Source organism: Panthera pardus, unplaced genomic scaffold (genome assembly GCF_024362965.1).
Source record: "Panthera pardus isolate Hobbes unplaced genomic scaffold, ASM2436296v1 HiC_scaffold_3, whole genome shotgun sequence".
NCBI classification, from domain to species: Eukaryota; Metazoa; Chordata; class Mammalia; order Carnivora; family Felidae; genus Panthera; species Panthera pardus.
Window position 1 is genome coordinate 24578654 of NW_026526876.1, and position 22782 is coordinate 24601435.

Consider the following 22782-nt stretch of genomic DNA (forward strand, 5'->3'; position numbering starts at 1 on the left):
GGGGTGGGAGGTGTGGGGTTCCTGCTCACAGTACATTTCCTTTCTGTATTCTAATACTTTTTAAAAATAATTTTTTAAGTTCATTTATTTTGTGAGGTGGGGGGGGGGGGGGGCAGGGTCGGGTAGAGAGACGGAGAGGGAGAGAGAAAATCCTAAGCAGGCTCTGCACTGTCAGCACAGAGCCCCATGCAGGGCTCGAACTCACGAACCTGGAGACCATGACCTGAGCCGAAACCAAGTGTTGGACACTTAACTGACTGAGCCACCCAGGTGCCCCTTCTCCCCTCACCCCCCGGTCACCTTCTGCATTCTAAAGGCTGCTTTTCTTGTCTTACCCCCGCTCCCCGGCTGGAAGACTCTTAGGGCGCAGCATTTGTCCTATGACCTGCTCTGACCAGAGAGTCCTTGTCAAACGAAGTAGGCGGGAGACTTAAAAGGTAACAGCCCCTGGACAGGCAATTTTGAACTCGCAGTTGGCACCAGGGCCACACTGGTTAATATTTCAGTTGGTTTGCTCTAAGATTGAGTGCTACCTAGATGATGGTGCTCCTACGTGTCCCCATCTATTAAAGCCACGGGGCCCAACGCTGCAGGACCTTTCCTGTAGGCTTCACCGTGGCCCAGTTGGTAGGTGGGCATTGCCCGACTTTACGTCCACTGGACCTACTTACCCAAGGACAAAGATATAAAATTGTCTGTCTCGTGTCGCTGAGCAAATTTCTCGAAGTTCGTGGTGAAGGTCATAGGACAAGAGGTTTTCTTCCTCAACCCAGGGTCTGAATGACTGTTTTGGGGGTGGAGATAAAGCTGGAAGGGATTACACGGTGGGGTTGGAATCTTTCTCTTATTAATAGAAGTCTCACTCAGAATGTTCTTTCTACCCTAGCTCTCATGAAGACCTCATTACCATCCCCTGCAGCTGTGAGTGCCAGCCTGGCTCTCGGCTTCCCTGGGATTGCTGCAAAACCCCAAAGGCAGCAGGATAGTTGGCGGGGAGGAGTGGGGGGGGGGGGGGCGGGGAAAGACCCAAAACATAACAGCGTGGATGATGAATGTCTGCAAAAAGCCAGTGTGAGAACAGAAATGACACGAGGCCTTTGACTGAATTGACACATCAATTCATCCCTCACCCAGGCCCTTTCTAGAAACAGACCGAAGCCCCTGGGAGCCCCTGACCTTCCAGTGGTGAATATTGATCTTTGACTCCTAGCTAAGCCACTGTCTTTACTCAGCAGCAGCAATGACTCGACTCAGGTGAGACAGGGGGCAGAGATGGACTGAAGCGGGCGGGGGAAAGATCAAGGCGCAAAAGTAACGGACCGCAGGTCGATTTGCATAAGTGTATGTACGTGCTCTGTCAACCCCGCTTCTGAGCCAGCCCGGGAGACCGGCCAAGTGAGCGGCCACTATCTGGGCTCTGCTGGCTGGGCCCACTTCCCCCAAGAGACGCACAGGTCACGACTGCGCAGGTGCTCATACCCGGGTCTGGACACCCGAAGGCAGGGCTGGAATCAAGTCACCAGCCAGGAGACGGAGGCGAGTTACCGCTCACTCTCAGGATTATCAAGAAATAGTTGCTGGCTCATCACAAGGTGAAGCCAGCGCTGGCCTTCCCCGGGCCTGCGGTGAGGCGAGAACCATGCTAGTGTTGCATGGTCAAGGTTATTCACTGGGTTCTCATACTGATTTAAACGCTTCAGCTTATTTTCAGAGTTAACTCTCTGCCAGAAAAGCTGGAGGAGAGGCCGATGAAATACGTTTTTTTTTATCTCCTTTTTAAAGTGTGAGTGATTCCTTCCTCTAGCCCACAAGGCAATGCAAGTTGCCTCGGGCTCCCTTTGTCTAGCTGTTTGCAAGGTTTACATTTTAGCTGGTTACTAAGTCCCTGGCCTTTTCATTTGAATTCCAACATTTCCTTGAATTCCAACATTTTCCTTGGGTTATCTTATCCTCGTTAGACTTTCAAACGTTCAACAGTACTGCTCGGCTCAGATTTGCACGGGACGGTGACGAAATGCCCAGCTCACCAGGTCAAGGGCAAAAGGTATTGTCTGCTGAACCTACTGACAGGTGCAGGGGGCCCAGCTGCCTCACAGGGCACACATGGGCCGTCACTCAACACTAGTCGGCAATGTCCTCTGATAAAGAGACGTTTGCTGCTTTCGTTGCAAACGACTTTCGTTTTTTGATTTTTGGGTCTTTTTCTTTTTCTTTCCCACAAATAAATTATTTATCATTGTTTTTAACATGGTGGGTCTGCAAACTAGCAAATCACCGCCCACATGTTAGAAAGCGGCTAAAATAGTAAAACACGCATCACTTCTCTCCGGGCCTCAGTTTCCCCCTATGCGATAACGCGGCAAGGATGCTCTTTGACCTGAGCTGCCATAAACGAGATGGTTCCTCTATAAACCTTACGACGGTGGGTTTCAGGCCACAGTCCCTCATCTTCCTCTACGTAAATGGAAGTTAGGAAATCTGCAAAGGAAGCAAAGTTGAGGCACTACCAGTTCTGCCTTTCTGCGACCAGGGAACCCTGCCATTCTGTAGCAATGATGACATCATAGTTATGTTGTGAATGGTACCCCATCTGTCCACAAATTTGGCAAATCGCATCTACCATAACCAAGTGGGAAGAAAAAAAAAAAAAAACACAACAACCCACTACTGGCGTGTGCTGGAAGGGAAATGTTACGGAGACATTGAAGTGTTGCCTGGGGGACGTGGTCTAGGAATGAACAGAATCAAGCAGATCCCCAGAGGACAGCCAAGTGGGGGCAAGTGGCTTGACCTTGACTTCCTCACCTGTGAAAGAAGAGAAACATCAGGTGGTGGCCAGAATGAGATGGGGTGAAGCGCAGAGCCTGGCGCCTTGCATTGGCTGTTACTACAGCTGCTGTGTTTGAGTCAAATACAGACGTCGGCTCAGTGTATACGGTTCCACACCGAGATGAACAGGGACTTATTTGTCTCTGGAACCCACTCCTCCTTCCACGATTTATCATTTAGACCGTTCACTAGGCAGGGTAGCCAATTCACATCGACAATTCAAATGCATATTATTTCTAATCCCAATACCAAAAATAAGCATAGTTAACATCTATCTATGTCTATTGCATGCCAAGCTCAGTGCTAATTGCCTACCTGGATGACTTAATTTAATCCCTACACCATCCTATGAGGCGGGTGTGGCCACCCCATGAACAGAAGAGGAAAGCAAAGCTCTGAGGGTCCAGAGTCCTGCAGACAGAAAGCAGTAGAGTTGGGATTTGAACCCAAGCCATCTGGCTCCAGAGGCTAACCCCTTCCCTTCCCTTCCCCTCCCCTCTCCTTTCCTTTTTTTTTTTTTTTTTTTTTTGAGAGAGAGAGAGCACAGGCAGGGGAGAGAGGCAGAGAGAGTCAGAGAATCCCAAGCAGTCTCCACACCCAGTGCAGAGCCCAACACGGGGTTCCATCCTGATCCTATAACAGCGAGATCATGACTGCAGCCAAAATCAAGAGTTGGACGCCCACTCAGCTGAGCCACCCAGGCGCCCCCAGAGCCCGACTTCTTAAGCAGGATGTTCAATCTTCAAAGCAACAATCTTTTATCGAAAACCTGCTACATTACAGGCTATGTTAGGAGCAGAGATAAAAATATAAGCAGTTGAGCTCACTGCTCTGGGTGGAAAAGCATCCCCCCCCACACACACAAATTTCATGTCAATCTAGAACTTGGGAATATGACCTTATGTGGAAAGAGGGCCTTTGCCGATGTCATCAAGTTGAGATGAGGTCATACTGGATTAGGATGGGCCTGAGAGCCAGTGGCTGGTGGCCTCATGAGAGGAGGGGGATATAGACAGGCACGTGGGGAGAGTGCCGCGGAACAGTGGAGGCAGGGAAAGGAGTGACGCAACCACAAACCGAGGTGGCCAAGGATCGCCTGCGGCCACCAGAAGCGAGAAGGGAGGCATGGAACCCATGCTCCCCCAGAGCTTCCAGAAGGAACCAGCCCTGCCGTCACCTTGATTCAGGACTTCTAGCCTTCTGAACTGTGAGAGAGTAGATGTGAGTGGCTTTAAGCCACACAGTTGATAGTGATTTGTTGTGGGAGTCCTAGGAAACAATACCCCAAGGAAAAAAGAGACTTTCTCTAGTCACCCATAGACGCTGTTTGGCAATAGGGCTTCTTGTCTGAAAGTCATGGTTCCCCACTGGCCGTGAGTAGGCAGGGGGAGAAGCCAGTGATGAATCAATCCGCGGCCTCACAGGAAGCCTGCTTTCCTGTCAACAAGGCACAGAGAGAAAAGCTGCCCACGTCGGGCCAGAGGGCCGTCCGCTCGGCCCCTGTCACAAGGCTCAAGTGGGGAGGGTATTTTCATAAAGGGAGGAAAAAGATAGGAGAGCCCGCCGAGCTGTGTTTGCATCTGGTTTCTGCTCAGGAGGACAGCACGCCTGTAGTGACAGCTCATAAGGAGAATGCCGAGGCCTCAGAAATCTCGATGTAAATAAGGGGCCAGATATTTCCCCACAAACCCACTAAAAGCAGAAGCTCTTAAGGATTTGGCAATCTGGTTCCCTTTGAAATCTGGTAAATGCTATGGATTAAATCTCTCCAGGAAAAAAAAAAAATTCCAACACGCAAAATTTGGGGTGACGTTTCAAGATATCTTGAACTTCTTTTTTTTGTTAAGTTTATAAATGTTTATTTACTTTTTGAGAGAGAGATTGAACACAAGTGGGGGAGGGGCAGAGGGAGGGAGACACAGAATCGGAAGCAGGCTCCAGGCTCCGAGATGTCAGCACAGAGCCTGATGAGGGGCTCGAACCCACGAACCGCAAGATCATGACCTGAGCCAAAGTCGGATCCTTGACTGACTGAGCCACCCAGGTGCCCTGAACTTTTTTTTTTAATTTTTTTTTTTTTGGAGAGAGACAGAGACAGAGAGCAAGCAGGGGAGGGGCAGAGAGAGAGAGGGAAACAGAATCCAAAGCAGGCTCCAGGCTCTGAGCTGTCAGCCCAAAGCCCAACACAGGGCTCGAACCCACGAACCCTGAGATCATGACCTGAGCCGAAGTCAGATGCTTAACCAATTGAGCCACCCAGGTGCCCTGGTAGCTTGAACTTCTAAAGCCCATTCATTGATGAACAATTATTTCTAAACTGTCTACGATGTACCGGGCACTGTGCTCTGTGCTAGGAATACCAGAGAGGAGGAAGAGAAAAGGCATTTTTCTTCCCGAAGGCCAGAGCTAGAAGTGGGGGGCGGTGGGGGGGGGGGCGTGTTTGAATTTCCTGTGGCCGCCACAAATTACCAGAAACCGGAGGCTGAAAATGACGGGAATGTGTTCTGTGACGGTTCAAGAGGCTGGAAGTCTGAAACCAAGATGGAGGCTCACAAAGAGAAGCTGTCCTGAGCCCCCACCTGGCTTCTCGTGGTGGCCGGTGGCCCCGGGAGTTCTCGGCTTGCAGACCCAACGCTGTCCCCTGCCCGTGTCTTCCCATCACCTCTTCTGGGTGTCTCTCTGCGTCCTCTCCTCTTCTTGTAAGGACACAAGTCATTGGATTTGGGACCCACCCTCAGTGGAGGGTGGTGTCATTAAGGCCCACAATAAATTACATCTGCCAAGTCCCTGTTTCCAAATGAGGTCCTGTGCTGAGGTTCCAGGTGAACATGAATTGGGGGGAGCATGTTATTCAACCCAACACAGGGGGTGAGACAGGTAGGCGATCACCGCTGAGAGCAGCAAGGGAGCTGGCGGAGGACCCATGCAGCCTCCAAGAAAGCTTTCTCCAGGACCTCATGAGGCACTGGGGATCCAGATGGTGAGCCGAAACTAACTAAGCAGAGGAAGCGGAAAGTAAACCAGGAAGATGGAATCACACAGGTAAGGTCCAGACAGAAGGAGGCAACAGGTGCACAGAGGGGCCGCGCAGAAAGCCAGTGTGGAAGACGGGCTGGTCTTAGAAGCTGCTGTCCAGAGCTTGGATTGTATCCCTAGGGCCACAAAATGCCTACCAAGGACTGGAAACAGAGGAGTGTTTCTAGAAATTTCCCTTTGGCTGAGGTGAGGTGGATGGACTGCAGTGGGTGAGACCAGGTGCAGGGACCCCAAGGGTCCGTGTCTCTGGGGAAGCTCCAGGCCCGAGGATGCAAGTGGCTCAAATTCTGTGCAGATGCCCCACACATTGTTCTAACCAGTCAGCTGGAATGATTCCCACTGAACTGAACAGAGGGGTTTAACGTAGCACAAGCGGGATCTGAGCTGGACGGTCCGATGGTTGTCAGCCCAAGATGAACACGCAGTCGGAATGCCCTGGGCACCTGGTTGGCTCAGTCTGTCGAGATCCGACTTTGGGCTCAGGTCATGATCTCGAGGTCTGTGGGTTCAGACCCACATCAGGCTCTGTGCTGACAGCTCAGAGCCTGGAGCCTGCTTTGGCTTCTGTGTCTCCCTCTCTCTCTGCCCCTCCCCTGCTCACACTCTGTCTCTCTCGTGCTCTCTCTCTCTCAAAAATAAACATTAAAAATTTTTTAATAAAATAAAACTCTGAACGCTCAAATACATGTTCTCTTTCCAAGCAGGCAAGGAGCTTATGAACATCCCAACCCACTAAGATGCACATGCCCGTCTCTTTTATGGTCCCTTGGAGTTAAGTTTCTCTGAGATGTGTACCAGTAAGTCCCATCTGCTCACAGATAAGTCCTCTTAACTTCGTGTGCTCGACTCCTCACTCTTCAAAGGTCACCTTCTCTCTGGAGACCCCAGGCTAGGTTCCACACCCTCCCTGAAGACTCCAAAACTGCCTGAAGCAGGCTCAGGTTCTAGACCGCAATGCCTACTCTCCTTTTAACTTGTCTCCTCCCCCAGATACAGGCTCCAGAAGTATCTTGTTTACCTCTGTACTCCCAGCCCCCTGCCCCTCCCCCCCACACACCCTGAGTGTTATCAGAGAGATGAATGGATGGATTTCTTCCAGATGCCGTACTGGCTTCAAACCAAATGAATCAATCAATTCGCTAAGTCCACACGGAGCCATCGATTGCTCAAGTGCTTTATGCTGCCCCCTCCCGCGGCAAGAGCCAGCCATGCTCAAGACTCACCTCATTCCTTCTGCGGCCATCTCATCAAGGTTGGCAGTGTCCTTCGTTTCTGCCCAGTTTGCTCCCAGGTCACCCCACCCCATGTCATCTGCCAAAATGATCACAAAATTCGGCTTCTGGCCTCTTGTGTCCCCGCTGCAGCAAAAATCCACGAGAGGATAAAGACATCCCAGGAAAGTCACCCCCACGAACAGAACCTTTAGAAAAAGCCAGCCCATGGTGGGCAGGGGAGGGCAATGACTGTCTGTGGGCCACAGCTAAGGATTTTTCCAAGAGCTTCCTTCTGCTCACTTAAAGTGCAGGGAGTCTCTGGAGAAGCAGTGGTGGAGTCTGCAAGGAGATACTGGTTGTGGGGGTCGTGTTGGTGGGGTGCCTAGAAGGACGCTGGGGCTGAGGAAATGAGGCCCCCACGGGGCATCCTAATCCAAGACAGTCAGGAAATTTGCAACCTCGAATTTGGTTTGCCCCCTGCAGCTCCGAGAGACGACCAGCCGACCAGCCGCGTGCGGCAATCAGATACCCGTGTCGGTGATGGCTCTTTGGCCACTTAAAAAACGACCCCTCTGTGCTCAGGGGCGTGAGGGCCACAGCACAAGCTTTGCATCTGTTCGAGACTCCAGCTGGTGAGAGCAGGATAAATTCTCACATCTGCAGAACACCTGGACGTTCTAGAAGCCGCAGTCAGCCTTGAATGGGTTTCTCAGTTCCAGATGGTGGAGGGCTTCATGTTTCTGTCAGGTTTCCTGAAAGAACAAAAATTGACAAGAAAACAGCGTTAAAACTGCCAGTGCAGCTGTGTTTTACTCAGTAGCTTAGGAAATAATCTCTTTTCCATGCCAACAGATGTTTTCCTTCTGATTCGAATATGCGACTGGTTCATCAGTTTCTCCACCTGAGAAATCATGATGATAATATTTGCAATGGACCTATAATCACAAGGTTGGTGTCACTCAACCCATTCATCGTATGGATGGGAACACTGAGGTCCACTGCCCTGGGACGGGCAAAGACTAGCACCCAACTCTGCCAAAGCCCAGTTTCTCCCCCACTCTCACCCCACCATGCTTCTCTGATTCCCAAGAAATTCCCAAACTAATTATGACCTTATCAAACCCACTGAAAATTCTAGAAGAGTGAAACCTTCGTTTCCAAGACATGATTCTTTCTAAGAGTCATGCTGTCAACGAATATAGCTCTATAAAATTCTTTTTTTTAATTTTTTTTTTAATGTTTATTTATTTTTGAGAGAGAGAGAGAGCACTCGTGCATGAGCAGGGGAGGGGCAGAGACAGAGAGGGAGACACAGAATCTGAAACAGGCTCCAGGCTCTGTGCTGACAGCTCAGAGCCTGATGCGGGGCTCGAACTCAGGAACGGGGAGATCCTGACCTGAGCCAAAGTCAGACACTTAACCGACTGAGCCACCCAGGCGCCCCTGAATTTTATAATTCTTGATGGAAATTAATTTGAGAAAAAAAGAAACATAAAGATATTAATGGTGTTATCTAGGTGGAGAATATATGGGTACTTAACAGTAGAACTTTCGATTTTGCTAGTGGAAATCTTTCACCATAAAATGTCAGGAAAACATTTGAAACAAATTTAATGGAAATTGTCCCTTTATATCTCGACAGTGTAATTTTTAATAAGAAACTCTAAAGACATGCTCAATCAGGGTTTCTCACACTTAGATGTACACACAAATCAGCTATAGAACTTATCAAATACAGCTCCCAGGGGACGCCTGTGTTCCGAGCCCTTAAATCACACCTTGAGTAACAAGATGCTCAGAAATAAAAACATCCTGGGGTGCCTGGGTGGCTCAGTCAGTTAAGCATCCAACTCTTGATCTTGGCTCAGGTCATGATTTCATGGTTCATGAGTTCGAGCCCCACATCGGGCTCTGCCCTGCTTGGGATTCTGTCTGTCCTTCTCTCTGCCCCTCTTCTGTTTGTGCTTTCTCTCTCTCAAAATAAATAAGTAAAGTTAAAAAACTAAAACAAAACAAAACAAAAACCATCATGATTCTTGTCCAAGAAGAAAACTAACCTCACTGGAGATGCTTAACCTACTGGAGAGAATTCGGCTTCAGCGGACAAGCACAAAAGCAAAATATCAGGTTGAACTTTGAAAAAACAGGAACTGAAGGTTGTATTTTCAACTGCCACTTGCAAATGGGAACCATAGAATAAAAACCGTATCACCCCTCTTTCACTTGAAAGCCCTAAATTTATGAGGCTACTAAGGAGGCACGGACTTGAAATTCTGGACCGAATGAAAGCATGTTGGACACCCAAGCCACTGGGAGTGTTAGAGCTAGAGAACCAATTTGTAATAACATAAAGATGCTACCGGGGCTGAGGTTATGGTGGATGTGATCCGCACTTATGTGTCCCTGCCCTTGCGGAAAGAATGTACAGAGCCAGCCAGCCACCCCAACTGCCAACCCAAGTGGATCGGGGAGGGGCGGGGTGGGAGATATGTAAGTTCTGGAAGACCCAGATAAACTCAAAAGGCTGGGAAGATACATACTTAACCAAAATAAAAGGGAAAGTGTAAGTAAACAGTCATGGTCATCTGGAGGCCAATGAATCAATTGTTCAGAAATGCGAATTCTTCTGTTTTCCAAAAGGAGAGTTATTCTTTCAAACTCAATTAGATTCAACCAATATTTGTTGATCTTGAGGCCCCAAAGACTTCTCCCTTTCTAGAAGAAGAAAGAGCTCTTGCACAAGGAGGGTGCCCAACAAACACTTATTGACCTGCTGCTTGATTCCCAGCCTCATTCTACTGGCTTCTGACCATGAGCAACAATCATAGAAGGCTTTTCTTCTTAAAGCTACTTAGCTTGGAACTCTAGAGTGGCCTCATTCTTCGTCAGTAATCCATTTTGGAATGACCCAACACGAAGGACTTCAGGGGAAAAAAATTCACTTAAGAAAAAAGCTAAAATTAAGGTGGGAACATAAATAAACAGATTGTTTTTCTTAACAGTTCCATGATAAAACATTCCTTTGAGGATTTCCAAAGAGAATCATTCGTAGTTAAAAATTTCACTGAATGGAAATAAGCTAATTTAGCCAGTACACCATTGCATTATCCTTCACACCCATACCTCCAGGGAGATATTTAATCTTTTCCCCATTTATTTATTTATTTATTTAAACTATAGTGAAAAGGCAAACCAGAGATTCAAAGAATGGACCTGAGGCCATGGACTTTGATTAAGACCCAAGCCGACAGGGGCGCCTGGGTGGCTCAGTCGGTTAAGCGTCCAACTTCGGCTCAGGTCATGATCTCACAGTTCGTGAGTTCGAGCCCACGCCGGGCTCTGTGCTGACAGCTCAGAGCCTGGAGCCTGCTTCCGATTCTGTGTCTCTCTCTCTCTGCCCCTCCCCTGCTCATGCTCTGTCTCTGTCTCAAAAATAAATAAAAACATTACAAAAAAAAAAAAAAAAGACCCAAGCTGACATTATGGAAAACAGGATGGCATTTCCTCAAAAAATTAAAAATAGAATGACCGTATGACCCAGCAATCCCACTTCTGGGGTATATATCCAGAGAAATGAAATCACTATCATGAAGGGAGAGAGGCACCCTGTGTTTACTGCAACGTTATTCACAGCAGCCGAGATATGGAAACAATCTTAAGTGTCTGTGGGTGGATGACAAAAGAAAATGTACTGCATATGTAATATACACGCAATGGAATATTATTCAGCCTTTAAAAAGAAGTCTTGTGGAAAAGAAGCAACAACTTCTAAACCTGGGAGACATTATGCGGAGTGAGATAAGCCAGGCAGCAGCGAGACAAACACTGCGAAAGAAACACCGCGTGGTCTCGCTTCTATTCGAAATGTAGAAAAGTCAAACACATAGAAGCAAAGGGTAGAATGGTGGTTGCCAGGGGCTGGGATGGGGGTAGAGGGATAAATAGGACGATACTGGTCAAAGAGGACAAACTTTCAGTGACGCAAGGTGAACAGCTTTGGGGGATCCAGTGCATAGCATAGCGATGACGAGTAATGATACTCTGTTGCATACTTGAAATTCGCTAAGAGGGTCGATCCTAAATGTCTCACCACAAGAAATTTAAAACGTACGTAACCGCGTGAGGTGAGGCATGTGTTTATTAGATTTTGGAAATCATTTCAGACTGTATCCGCACATCAAAACATCACACTGTATACGGTAAACCCGAACAAGGTTTATTTGTCTGTTATACCTCGATGAACTTGGGGGAAGCATCCTTGGGCTCCGAGCTGATCTGAGGTTGTTTCCCCAGCTTGCTTTATGCATCACCCTCCCCCCTCTCCGAAGGGAGAGTGGACACAGGCAAGGAGCATGTCTATGGGCTAAGGAAGCAAAGGGGAGTCTTCGGCAAATAGAGCATCCCGTCCTTCTTCCACTGGGCTGGAAGGAACTTGACCACCTTCCTCAACAGACCCCACAGGGAAGGCCCCCCTGCTCCATCCAAGCAGAACAAACTGGGATAGACCCCTGCTGAGCACAAGCATGAGTACTGCCCGCGCCTCAATGTTCCTCAGGCAGCGACAGAGTGAACTTGAGTTGCCAATGGGCTTTGCAGGGACTTGTGTTTTCCTCCACGACCCCCACCGTAAAGCAAGGCTTCTGGGTCTGCAAAGTCTGGCCTCCCTTCAAGTTCCGGGCTCGCTTGGGGGAAAGCGAGCAGGGCTCGTGAGCAGTGAAATGACCACAGGCAAGCTGCCGGCCAGAAGGGCTGAGAATGGAACGGAATGAGGCAACCTGAAGATGGGCTTTGCGGTGTAGCGGTGTCTGAATGTCAGGGCTGGAAGTCCGTCACCTGACCTGGCTCCCTGAGGGCCTCCCTGTGGCCAAGCAGCCTGCTGGAGGGCCTTGAAAACAGCTGAAATAACAAGAAGGTCGGGCAGACCTTTCTGGCAGAGGGCTCTGTTGGTTTTCCAGAGACAAAGCTTCTGATGAGCTGAGGCCAAAAAAGACAAAGGCGCCGGGGGTGGGGGGGTGGGGGGGCGGGGGGGTGGGGGCAGTGTGATCTCTGGCGGTAGAGCACTGTTATTTTACCTGCCAAATCAGAGCATGGTCATGCGCTGGCTGGGGCCGAGAGTCCCAGGGGGATGGCCAGGAGGGGCCTGGGGCACCAGCTGCCCCCGTGGAGTCTGAAATGATTCCCCCATGCCTCGCCATCCATCCAGCAAACATGGACCGAGTGACGGGTCTCAGTCCCAGCACTGTGCGTACAGCAGAGAAAGGATCACACACGAAAACAAACCCTGCCCTCATGCCACTTACTGTCTTGTAGGGGGAAGAAATGAAACGAGTAAAATCTAAGTGCTGGCTAGAGCATCGAGGCAGGACACAGCTCCTGAGTGTGGCGAGAGCAGGCGCAAAGCTAAAGAGGTCAGGTACAACCTCGTGGAGAAGGTGACCCTTCTGTGAGGCTCTCTCTGCAGGAGGTAGAGGAGGAAGCCGTGCGGCTCTCGGAAGTTGTGTCGGAAAGGAATGCCAGGCAGAGAAACCAGGAAGGCCAAGGACCGCCACGTGTGAGCAGCAGCCAAGAAGTCACGGCAAAAACAGTAGCGGGGGGAAGCGTTAAGTTCTGACTTACGGACACCAGAACTCCTCCCCTGCTCTGCTGAGAAGAAGCCACCGTGCTGCAGGGTGGCAGGTAAGAAAAGAAGCTGAGAAGTCAGAAGTCCGCTGGACCAGGGGAGCCCAGGTAAGAGACAGTGCTCAGGCAAGGCAGGCTCGGAGCCTGGGGAGCAACATCTCGGGGCCCACCTGTGCCCATGGGACTCTAACACTGAGCACCTCCTTAAATTCTGCCTCCCCCAAAACCAGGCCCAAGTGGACAGGAAAATCCAGTTACCTCGGTAACAGTCATTCAGGTTATTTAATGTTTGTGTGTAATAAACATCCTCATGGAGGGGCACCTTAAGCAGCTCGGTCGGTTAAGCGTCTGACTTCAGCTCAGGTCGTGATCTCATGGTTCCATGAGTTTGAGCCCTATGTAGGGCTCTGTGCTGACAGCTCAGGGCCTGGAGCCTGCTTCGGATTCTGTGTCTCCCTCTCTCTCTCTGCCCTTCTCCTGCTCACGCTCTGTCTCACTCTCAAAAATAAATAAACATTAAAAAAAGAAATTGGTTTTAAACACCCTCGTGGGGCCCTTCCTTTGCCCTGAGGCCCTAACGTGTCAGTTCGGGGCTGCCCCACATCAGAAAGATTGCTTTCTTAGAGTGTATCTGGGGGTCTCTGTCTTAGCTCAACAGAAGAAGCAAAGGGAATTTTTTTCTGTTTCTTTTTCTTTCAGTTCTATCGACATGTAATTGACATACAGCACTGCATAAGTTTCAGGTAGGCACACGATGATGTGGCTTCTAAATTATGAAATGATTGCCACAGCAAGTTTAGTTAACACCCATCATTTCATACGGATACAGGAAAAGAGAGAGAGAGAGAGAGAGAGAGAAATGTTTTTTTCCTCATGATAAGAATCTTCAGGATCTATTTTCTCAGCAACTTTCAAATATACCAGACAGCAGGGTTAACTGTAGTCCTCGAGCTGTACATTATATCCCCAATACTTATTTAATCTTATAACTGGAGTAAGTCAGACCCTACTGTTGGGAGTATTACTTCTGCAGACCCAACAACGCCAGGACACTCATCCGCACGGGGCATATGACATCCTGCCTAGCGTTAGCTAGAACCACCTGTTGGAAGTGTCACAGAGGGAAGCCATGTGGCAGGAGCCAATTTGGGAGAGCAGAGGTGGCCTCATGCCATGCCTCTAAAAGCTCAGTAGCCCTGCAGAAATTATATCTGGGTCCTTGAACACATGTCAGAAGAACGGAGAAAGTAGATGGGCCTCTGAATAACATCCTTTCTCTAAAATTCTATCCTCCACTTGATATCACAAGAAATGCGGTCAGACAGAAAGGATCCAAGGTCGAGTACCTGAAATCCACTCCCTCAATGCACTCCCTGTTTGCTAAACGTTTAAGGGCTTTCCACAAAGCAGCGTTTACTTATTATTTATTAAACGTTTCCTTACGGAAGTTGTCAAACATACAAAAGTTGAGAAACTCGTGCACACCTACCCAGCATCTAGATTTGACAGTTATCAGCACTCGGCCAGCCTGTTCTCATCTGTTCCCCCCACCCCACCCCTACTATTTCCCTTTCTCTCGTTCTTCACATACACTAGACTATTTTGAAACAAACGTCAGATATCATGTAACTCCATCCAACATGGTTTCTTTTTTTGAAGTTTATTTATTTTGAGAGAGAGAGAGAGAAAGCATGAGGGGGTGGGGGGAGTAGGGCAGAGATAGAGGGAGAGAGAGAGAATCCCAAACAGGCTCTGTGCTGCCAGTGCAGAGCCTGATGTGGGACTCAAACCCATGAACCGTGAGATCATGACCCGAGCCGAAACCAAGAGTCGGACGCTTAACTGACTGAGCCACCCAGGCACCTCCAATATTGTTTCTATGTGCTTCTCTAAAAGATAAGAATTCTTTTTAAATAGAACCACAATTCTATGAGTAGCCACTTTTTAAAATTAACAATGATTTGTTAGGATCCTCAGAACTCCAATTAATGTTTAAATGTCATCCACTGTCTCACCAATGTTTTATTTATAAAATATATATATATATATATATAAACACTTATAATTTTTTTTTAATTCTAATCTAATATCCAAACAAACTCCATCACACATTGCATTTGGTTCACATGTCTCTTCTCTTTTCATGTATAAGTTCCTCCTTTGTCTTCCCTGCCATATATTTATAAACAAAATTCAGTTGTTTGCCCTGTAAACTTTCTCAATTTTGGACGTGGCTGATTGCACCCCCCGGCGTGATTTAAAATGTCCCCCAAGCCCCTGTTAACTGACTTCTAGACCCAACGGCGAAATCTGATTCAGGTTTGACTTTTTTTGGGCAGGCCCACCCCCTACGTCTCAGCTTTCTCCCTGTCACGCGAAAACTGACCAGTGGTTTCACCTGTCAAATTTTCACGTGTCCCTGTGTCACTTTTGCATGGGAATGGGGAATTTTCTACCAACTTGGATGTGCCAGCTTTCGTGTTTCCGCAGATTTATCTTTTCCCTGGGTTTGCTCTGCCTGTACGATGAAATACGTGAGATTCTGTAATGGATGGAATGTGTCCTCCCAGAACTGGTATGTTGAAGCCCTGACACCCCCCCCCCCAGTGTGATAAGGGTTGGATGAGGTCATGAGGGTGGGGCCCTCCTGATGGGGCCAGTGTCCTACTAAGAAGAGACCAGAGAGAGAGCTTGGTCTTTCTCTCTGACAGGTGAAGACACAGCAAGAAGGTGGCCTTCTACAAGCCAGGAAGAGAGCCCTCTCCAGGCATCCAATTGGTCAGCACCTTGATCAAAGACTTCCCAGCCTCCAGAACTGTGACAAAGAAAGTTCTGCTGTTTAAGACTCCCAGTCTGCGGTGTTTTATTATGCAGCCCAAGCCAACTGATACAGATTCCAGCTAAGCTCCAACCGAGAACCTCTGAGGCTAAGGAAGAGGCACAGGAAGGAGAGGGAAAAGCCAAAACCCGGGGGGGGGGGGGGGGGATAATGCTCAATCCAGTGAAGCGGTCACTCGGCAAATTTGCCTTTTGGGAAATTGATTTGGGGCATGTGGTGACCTGTTTCCGGAAGAACGTGTGTCCAGGATTCAGAATTGTCATTTCCTAGCTGTGTGATCTTGGATAAGTATAAAAAAAAAAAAAAAAAAAAAAAAATTGCCCCTTGCCTCAGTTTACCCACTTACCTGAAAAAGAGAGCTACAGTAAACTTTCTTCACCTCAGACATGATGGGGGGATGAAACAATCAAACACAAGTGCCTGCTCTCAGCTCAGAAACACTGGCTATCGTTATTCTGTCTGTTGTGTTGAGGATAAAGAGGTAACAAATATGAGAACATGTTGAAAAAGTACTATACACGCCCAAAGCGTTATTAAAATTAATATTAAGCAAAACTATTCTGAGTGTCGATGGTGAGATCCGGACTCCCTGCAGCTATTGGCTGTCTTTGTCATAACCACTTGCCAGCATTCTCTGGTGGTAGATCCTGGAGCCACAAACACCACGGTCACAAGCCACGCCAAAGGGAAAAGCGAAGAGTCCGTCTGGTTTGTGAACTCAAAGCTCCAAACTCCAGTTCCTTGTCACACAGTTGCACGGCTGGTTGTCTGTGCCACTTCGGCTATGAGTTAGGTCCCTCTGCCTGGGCAGACTCTGGTGACCGTCGTCACGGTCTGTGGAACACCCTACCTAGCAGCCAATCTGGTTTTAGACAGTTTACACAGTATGAGGCCAAGCTGAGATGCAGAGTGGATGCGAGGGAAATCTCCCCTTGGATGCCAACTGCAGGTTGGCAAGTGCGAGTTACGTGTTAAAATCAGAAACGTCCACAAGAATGACTTGCCCCAGACCCTCGGCTTGGGGCTCCAGCAAGAAAAGCCGTAAGTCTGTGCATAGGTCTAGACTGTAAGGCACACAAGGGCAGGAATATCTATGTTTTGTTTTTTTTGTTTTTTTTTTATTTTTGGGACAGAGAGAGACAGAGCATGAACGGGGGAGGGTCAGAGAGAGAGGGAGACACAGAATCGGAAACAGGCTCCAGGCTCCGAGCCATCAGCCCAGAGCCTGACGCGGGGCTCGAACTCACGGACCGCGAGATCGTGACCTGGCTGAAGTCGGACGCTTAACCGACTGCGCCACCCAGGCGCCCCTAGGAATATCTATGTATTTTACGCACCGCATGATCCTGGTACTGGACTCCTGGAGGGAGTTCGATCAATACTGGCCGGATGAATGCACCTCACAGGATCCAACTGTGGCCAAGCCTGCTCTGTCCCGCCCGCAGACCTCAGCCCTGTCTCTTCACTTCCCTAACCTCACATGGCCTTTCTGAGTTCCCCTTCCTCTGAGGTCCTCCCTCATAAAAGCGCACTTGTTGAAATCCTGCTTTAGGTAACAATCACACGTGTCCTGTCTTCTGAACTAGACAGTAAACACTCGGAGAGGAGGGACCACATTCTCTGGGGTGTGGTTCTGTGGCCCAGGAAACAACTGCATTCATCAGGGCTCGTGCGTAGGCTGTAATGAGCAGAGGCTGCCTGGATGGAGAGCCAGCGGCCGGGGGAAGGTGGGATGGACGCTCCCCGTCCCCAGTCCCACCATGGACCCCGGCTAAGCATGTGGGCTCCCCTAAGGAGGGCCAGAACCCTCCACCGACCACAACCACGGCCAGGGTCCCCTCCTGGCCCCCTGTTCATAACACAGCCTAGACCAGCCTTCCGGCTTCCATGCACCGTCCCCGACCCCCTAGCCATCTGGAAATGACCAGATGCACTGCTCCGAAAGGGTTAAAATCAAAGCTTAACACTGCGTATTGTTCCAGAGAGCAGCAGGACAGGCTGAGCATGTTTAGACAAGAAGGGGGGAGAGCCAGCATCTCCCTTTAGGCCAGAAACATAGCAGGAGAAGCAGGTTTTTATTCCTTGGCCTTGAGCGACATGATGGGTGGGGCACCCTAAAGAAATGTGCACAGAAAGCCTGATTTAATCGGGGCCAAACCCAGTGGTCCTACACGCTTTCCAGCATGGCCGATTAGATTTCGTGACCCACATCTGTGTCTTCAACTTTTGACAGGACATAGATTTATTCCTGAAAGCAATGGGATGAAAATCACTTTGCTCTGGCAATTCTGATTTTTTGTTTTGGGTTCAGTACCTCTTGCAACAGGCTTGAGAGAGTTTTGGGAGGATGACAAAACTATAGGAGCCGTAAACTATCAAGACTGAGAAGTCCAGGGATGAATATCAGTGTTGAAATCAAGTAAAATTCACTCCAGAGCTAAAGAGACGCACCCAGGGATACATCATCAACGAGGCACTAAATGCCTTGATAGAGGCCAGATCACCAGAGGCAAAGGTGGGGAGGTGACCTTCCCATCCCCAAACCCAGTACCTCCTGCTGTTTATCCTTCCTCCTCCCTCCCCCCTTGCCAGTCCTCCTAAGGTCTTTCCTGGGTCTAGGCCTCTCTGGTCTCCCACCAAGAGTCAGGGACACCCGTCGTGAGCCAAGCACAGCACTAAGCTGCTAATAAGCCCCTTACACATGTTAACTCAGTGAACCTAGCTCCACAGCACTAAGCCCCGCAACGTGACTGCCCTATGCAGTGAGTACTGTTATCCCCCTTCACAGATAAGCAGTCTGAAGTAGACTGGGGTTAAGTAATTTGCCCCAGCAAGGTGACACCACTAGTGAGAACAGAGCTGGGGTTCAAGGTCAGGCTCCAGAGCCCACACCCACGTGCATTTTTACATTTGTACTTCTCAATTATACAGCCCCTACCTGGCCTCCCAGGGCTCGCTGTGGTGACTCTCGGGTTTGTTCTGTCTCTTCGGGGAGAACTTACCCATGAGGGCAGGGACCACATCCTCCCTGTGCTCCTACGAACATAGATCATAACTCAGGGGCCTGCAAATTCTTTTGCTTGGGTAACCTCTAAGAGAATTTAGAAAACAATAAATCCCCTCCGTATCAGTCAGCTTGGGCCGCCATAACAAAATACCACAGACTGCGTGGCTTAAACCGTAGAAATTCATTTTCTCCTAGTTCTAGGGGCTGGAAGTCTGGGATCAAGACGCCAACAAGGTGGGGTTAGGGCTCTCTTCCTGGTTTGCAGACAGCTGCCTTCTCTCCGTGTCCTCCCAAGGCCTTTCTCTCTCCCTCTTTGAAGGCCCCACCGTCAAGTCCCCGTCTAAACCTAATTCTTCCCAAAGGCCCATCTCTAAAAACTATCGCATTGGAAGTTAGGGCTTCAATCTATGAATTTAGCGGGGGCGGGGGGCATAGGGGGCCCACACACTTTCAGTCCACACCACCCTCGTGCAGTTTTTAAGTTCCGTCCAATGTTTCATCGTAGCTGCAAAAGATATTGTTTCAGTTGTATCTGTAAATGTTGACTTTTACAGTAAAACTATTTTAAACCACTCTTTTTAACTGTATCCGGTGTAATATAAACGTCAGAGTCATCTGAAAACCATCACCATTCATTTAAAAATTACATGAGTTGATGAGGCACCTCGGTGCCTGGGTTAAGTGTCTGACTCTTGATTTTGGTTCAGGTCGTGATCTCACAGTTTCGCGAGTTCGAGCCCCACGTCGGGCTCTGCATGGACCTGCTTGGAATTCTCTCTCTTTCTCTCTCTCTCTCCAAATAAATAAACTTCTTTAAAAATTACAAAAAATACATGAGAACATTTCTCATGAGGTCAGAAACTTTCTATCATTTCTTTTTTCCTTTTTTTTTCAAAACTGTATTTTCATTCTACATCAACACAATATACTTATAGATTCAAAAGTACTTAATTACCTTATCCTATGTCTCTGAACACAGACTTTGGGTATAAATTGAAATTTTGTGTTTTATGCCTCAAGTGTAAAAAAAAAAAAATCCCTTTTGGGTCGAATGATGATCACAATTACTCCTATAAGTGATCATTTATAATCAAAGAAAAAACATTGTGCATTTGGACAAGTTATTACTACTGCAAAAGCATCTTTATGAGATGGACTGGGGGATGGGACATATTGACTTGACGAAAGAGGCCTCCCTGACACAGTATTTCAATATTCACCGCAGAGCCGTTTTCAGCTGGAAAAGTGCACCCTAGTGGGATCCTGGCTCTGGTTACGAAGGAGAAGTCAGCCGTGCAAGGCTAACGGAGCACCAGGCCTGCCCCACAGTGGGTTCTCACACAAATGGGCTTTAGGAAAGAGCTCATGTTCTGAAGCTGATTGCAGGAAAACCGTCCGTGCCTCAGGCCCCTTGGCAGATCTTCAAACCCCCTCAGGAGCCCACATTCCCATTAGCAGGGCCCTGCCTCGCCTTCAAACCATTAGATGTGAGGTGGGGGGAGGCCCCACAAACCACCAGATGAACCCAACACATCTAGCTGGAGTTCCTCCAAGGAAGTTCGTGGGGTTCTCTGCCGTCTGGAGGAGCAGTCAAGTTTTAAAGTAAGAATTTGCTTCAGTCAGATTACACAGGGGGTTCCCGCCCCCCAAGCCAGCACAGGCCCTCGGGTGAGATAATGGGGTGGTGGTGCAGAGACAGGAAGAAGGACAGTGCATGGACGGGGGACCAAGACCTCCCACAGAAGCCCCCTCGAATCCTCTCTGAGCTCCAGACAAGATTCCTTTCAATCTCCTTACCCAAGTTTAAGTTCTCACGGGCTGGTAAATGCAGTGAGCTTATTTGCAAGCCAGGGTCATATCTGCCTAGCAACCCAACGTGAAGAGTAGAAGGGCTACGAACGTAGACGGAGAACAGGCTGGCCAACTTTGCACAAAGGAATCTGTTCTCATGCAAATGACCCGGAGCAAGATGGCTAGCAAGAGAGAGCACAGAGGATAGGCTCAGGAGCCAATTTATTTCCCCCAGAAGATGTTGAGGGACTTTTTAAAGGGTATCATCACAGCCTTGCCCACTGTAAATGAAGGACCGGGGGGGCTCTGCTGCTCCTTGGCTTACGGCAGACACAACAGAAGAGGCTAAAAGGGGAGCTGAACCCTTAACTTAATATCCTGATTTTTCTGGTTCTGTACTCCAGACTCCAAGGGTTCTTTTGTTTGTATTTAGAACCAAACAGAGTTAGTTTTGTTTGGGGGGGTTTGATTAGCATGGCAATGCTGTGCTTTCCCTCTCTTCGCTATCCCTGGAAGAGTGAGGGGGGAAAAAAAAAGCAAGGGTTTTCACGCTTGGTCTCACTAGGAAAGGGAACAAGGTGAAGCCAGCCTCTAACCAGGGCATGCAGAAGTCATTGGTTTGTGGCTGGCAAGACTGGGCAGAGATTGGGTTTCCAGCTCCCCTTCTCTGTTACCCAAATGCAGGTGGCAAATATCGTCTTCGGTGAGCTTTAGTTGCAGAAAAGGGCCAGTGTGTGCCTATATTGTGAAACCTCGGGTGAATCCCTCCAGGGCTGTGTGCCTCAACTTTCCTCATCTGTAAAATGGGGATGGTAAGGATCAACTGCAGAATGTTACTGATGGGTTAAAGTTAGATCACATGTGTGGCACTTAATACAGTGCTGGGAACAAAGCAAACATACGAAAAAATTAACAACAGGTCTAACTAATATTAGTAAAATAATAGTAATGTATTATTGTTGTTGTGATTGTTATCATTGTAGTTACGCCTCTCCAACAGCCAGTGCGTTCACTCTGGTCAAATACTCAGATGTGAGTTTCTCAGTCATTCATTCATAACTAGAGCTTTTGGTATGATTTGCCTAATATTTTAACCTATTTTTAAAATTTTATTTATTTTGAGGGGCACCTGCGTGGCCCAGTTGGTTAAGAGTCTGACTTTGGCTCAGCTCATGATCTCATGGCTCATGAGTTCGAGCCTACGTCTCTATGTCTCTCTCTGTCCCTCCCTCACTTATGCTCTCTCTCCCTCTCTCTCTCAAAGCGAGTGGGGGATGGACAGAGAGAGAGAGAGAGAATCCCATTGCCTAATGTTTTAAATCAAGAAACTGAAGCACCGGGAACTTTCTGGACTTGATTAGAACCACTCGGTAATAAATAATGGGCTACCTCCATAGGTTCCCAAGACCCAATACAGTAGATGCTGTGCCATAGTGAATATGACAATTCCATACTAAAAACAGTGACAGGTCCTAATACACTGTAAGGACATTACATTTTAGTGATTACAATGTTCGTTTTAGTGATTAAAATCAGTTTTGAACATCATCACGTGTGGATTCTTCAAACAACTCGACAAACAGATGGCTTGGTATAGTGGAGTCAGCCATCAGACTTGGTAAGCCATAAATAATAACAATAATAATAACGGGTGCTGAGGGCTCACCGTATGTCAGTCACTTTGATCCACACTTCACAGGAATCATAAATTAAACCCTTCAATTCTGGGAATACCACTACCGACCCCATTTTATAGATTCGAGAAATTGACGCCCCTAGAAGTTAAGTTACTTTCCCACAAGGTTGCGAAGCGAATCAGTTGCCCCTGGCTGTGCATTACTGGCCGAAACAGGGCGCTTCACAGGAACACACCTGCTCCCCACCTACCCCACGCCAGACCTTGTACCAGTACAGAATGGCATTTAACGCAGTCGACCCTATCCCCAAACCAGGAGCGAAATGAGGCACCCACTGCAAACGGATTTTTATGAAAACTCAAATCTCTGACTCCTCCCGGTGGCGACCCCGCGTGCACGCGCCCCCAAAGTAGGCTCTCTTGAGTTTCTGACATCAGAACCACATTCTCGAACCCCAAAGGAGGAAGCAGCCCGTACCAAAGTCGGCAGGGAAATGCAGAGAATAAGGCCTTTGCTTCCGAGCAGGTCTCCAATCAGCCCTGGTAAGTGAGGTGGAGACCAGGAAGCCAAGTCGGCGCCCCCGCGCACTCCGAAATGCCTGGGATACGACACACTGCTTTGTCCCCATAACTGGTTTCCCGGGCATCATCTGCTGAGTTCGCAGTGACCTTGGGGTTGGGGACTTCGGGATGAGGGGCACGTACTCCCTAAACGCCCGGGTCCCTGCCGTACCGGGGGCTCCCAGCGGATTAGGCGGCCATGCACCTGTGTGCACGTCGCCAGCCGCCTGGCCGGGAGGATGCGCGCGCG

The 22782-nt window shown here is 48.6% G+C and overlaps 1 protein-coding gene across 4 annotated transcripts in view; it reads right to left on the bottom strand.

Moving 5' to 3' along the window:
* Window positions 1–22782, bottom strand: part of ARSG (arylsulfatase G) — a 107709-nt gene that overhangs the window by 60545 nt on the left and 24382 nt on the right. For all 4 annotated transcript variants that reach the window (XM_019466437.2, XM_019466436.2, XM_019466441.2 and 1 more), the window contains exon 2: window positions 7089–7831. In XM_019466437.2, coding sequence (XP_019321982.2) covers window positions 7089–7306 — 218 coding nt within the window. In that variant the 5' untranslated portion in view covers window positions 7307–7831. The remainder of the gene's footprint in view (window positions 1–7088; window positions 7832–22782) is intronic.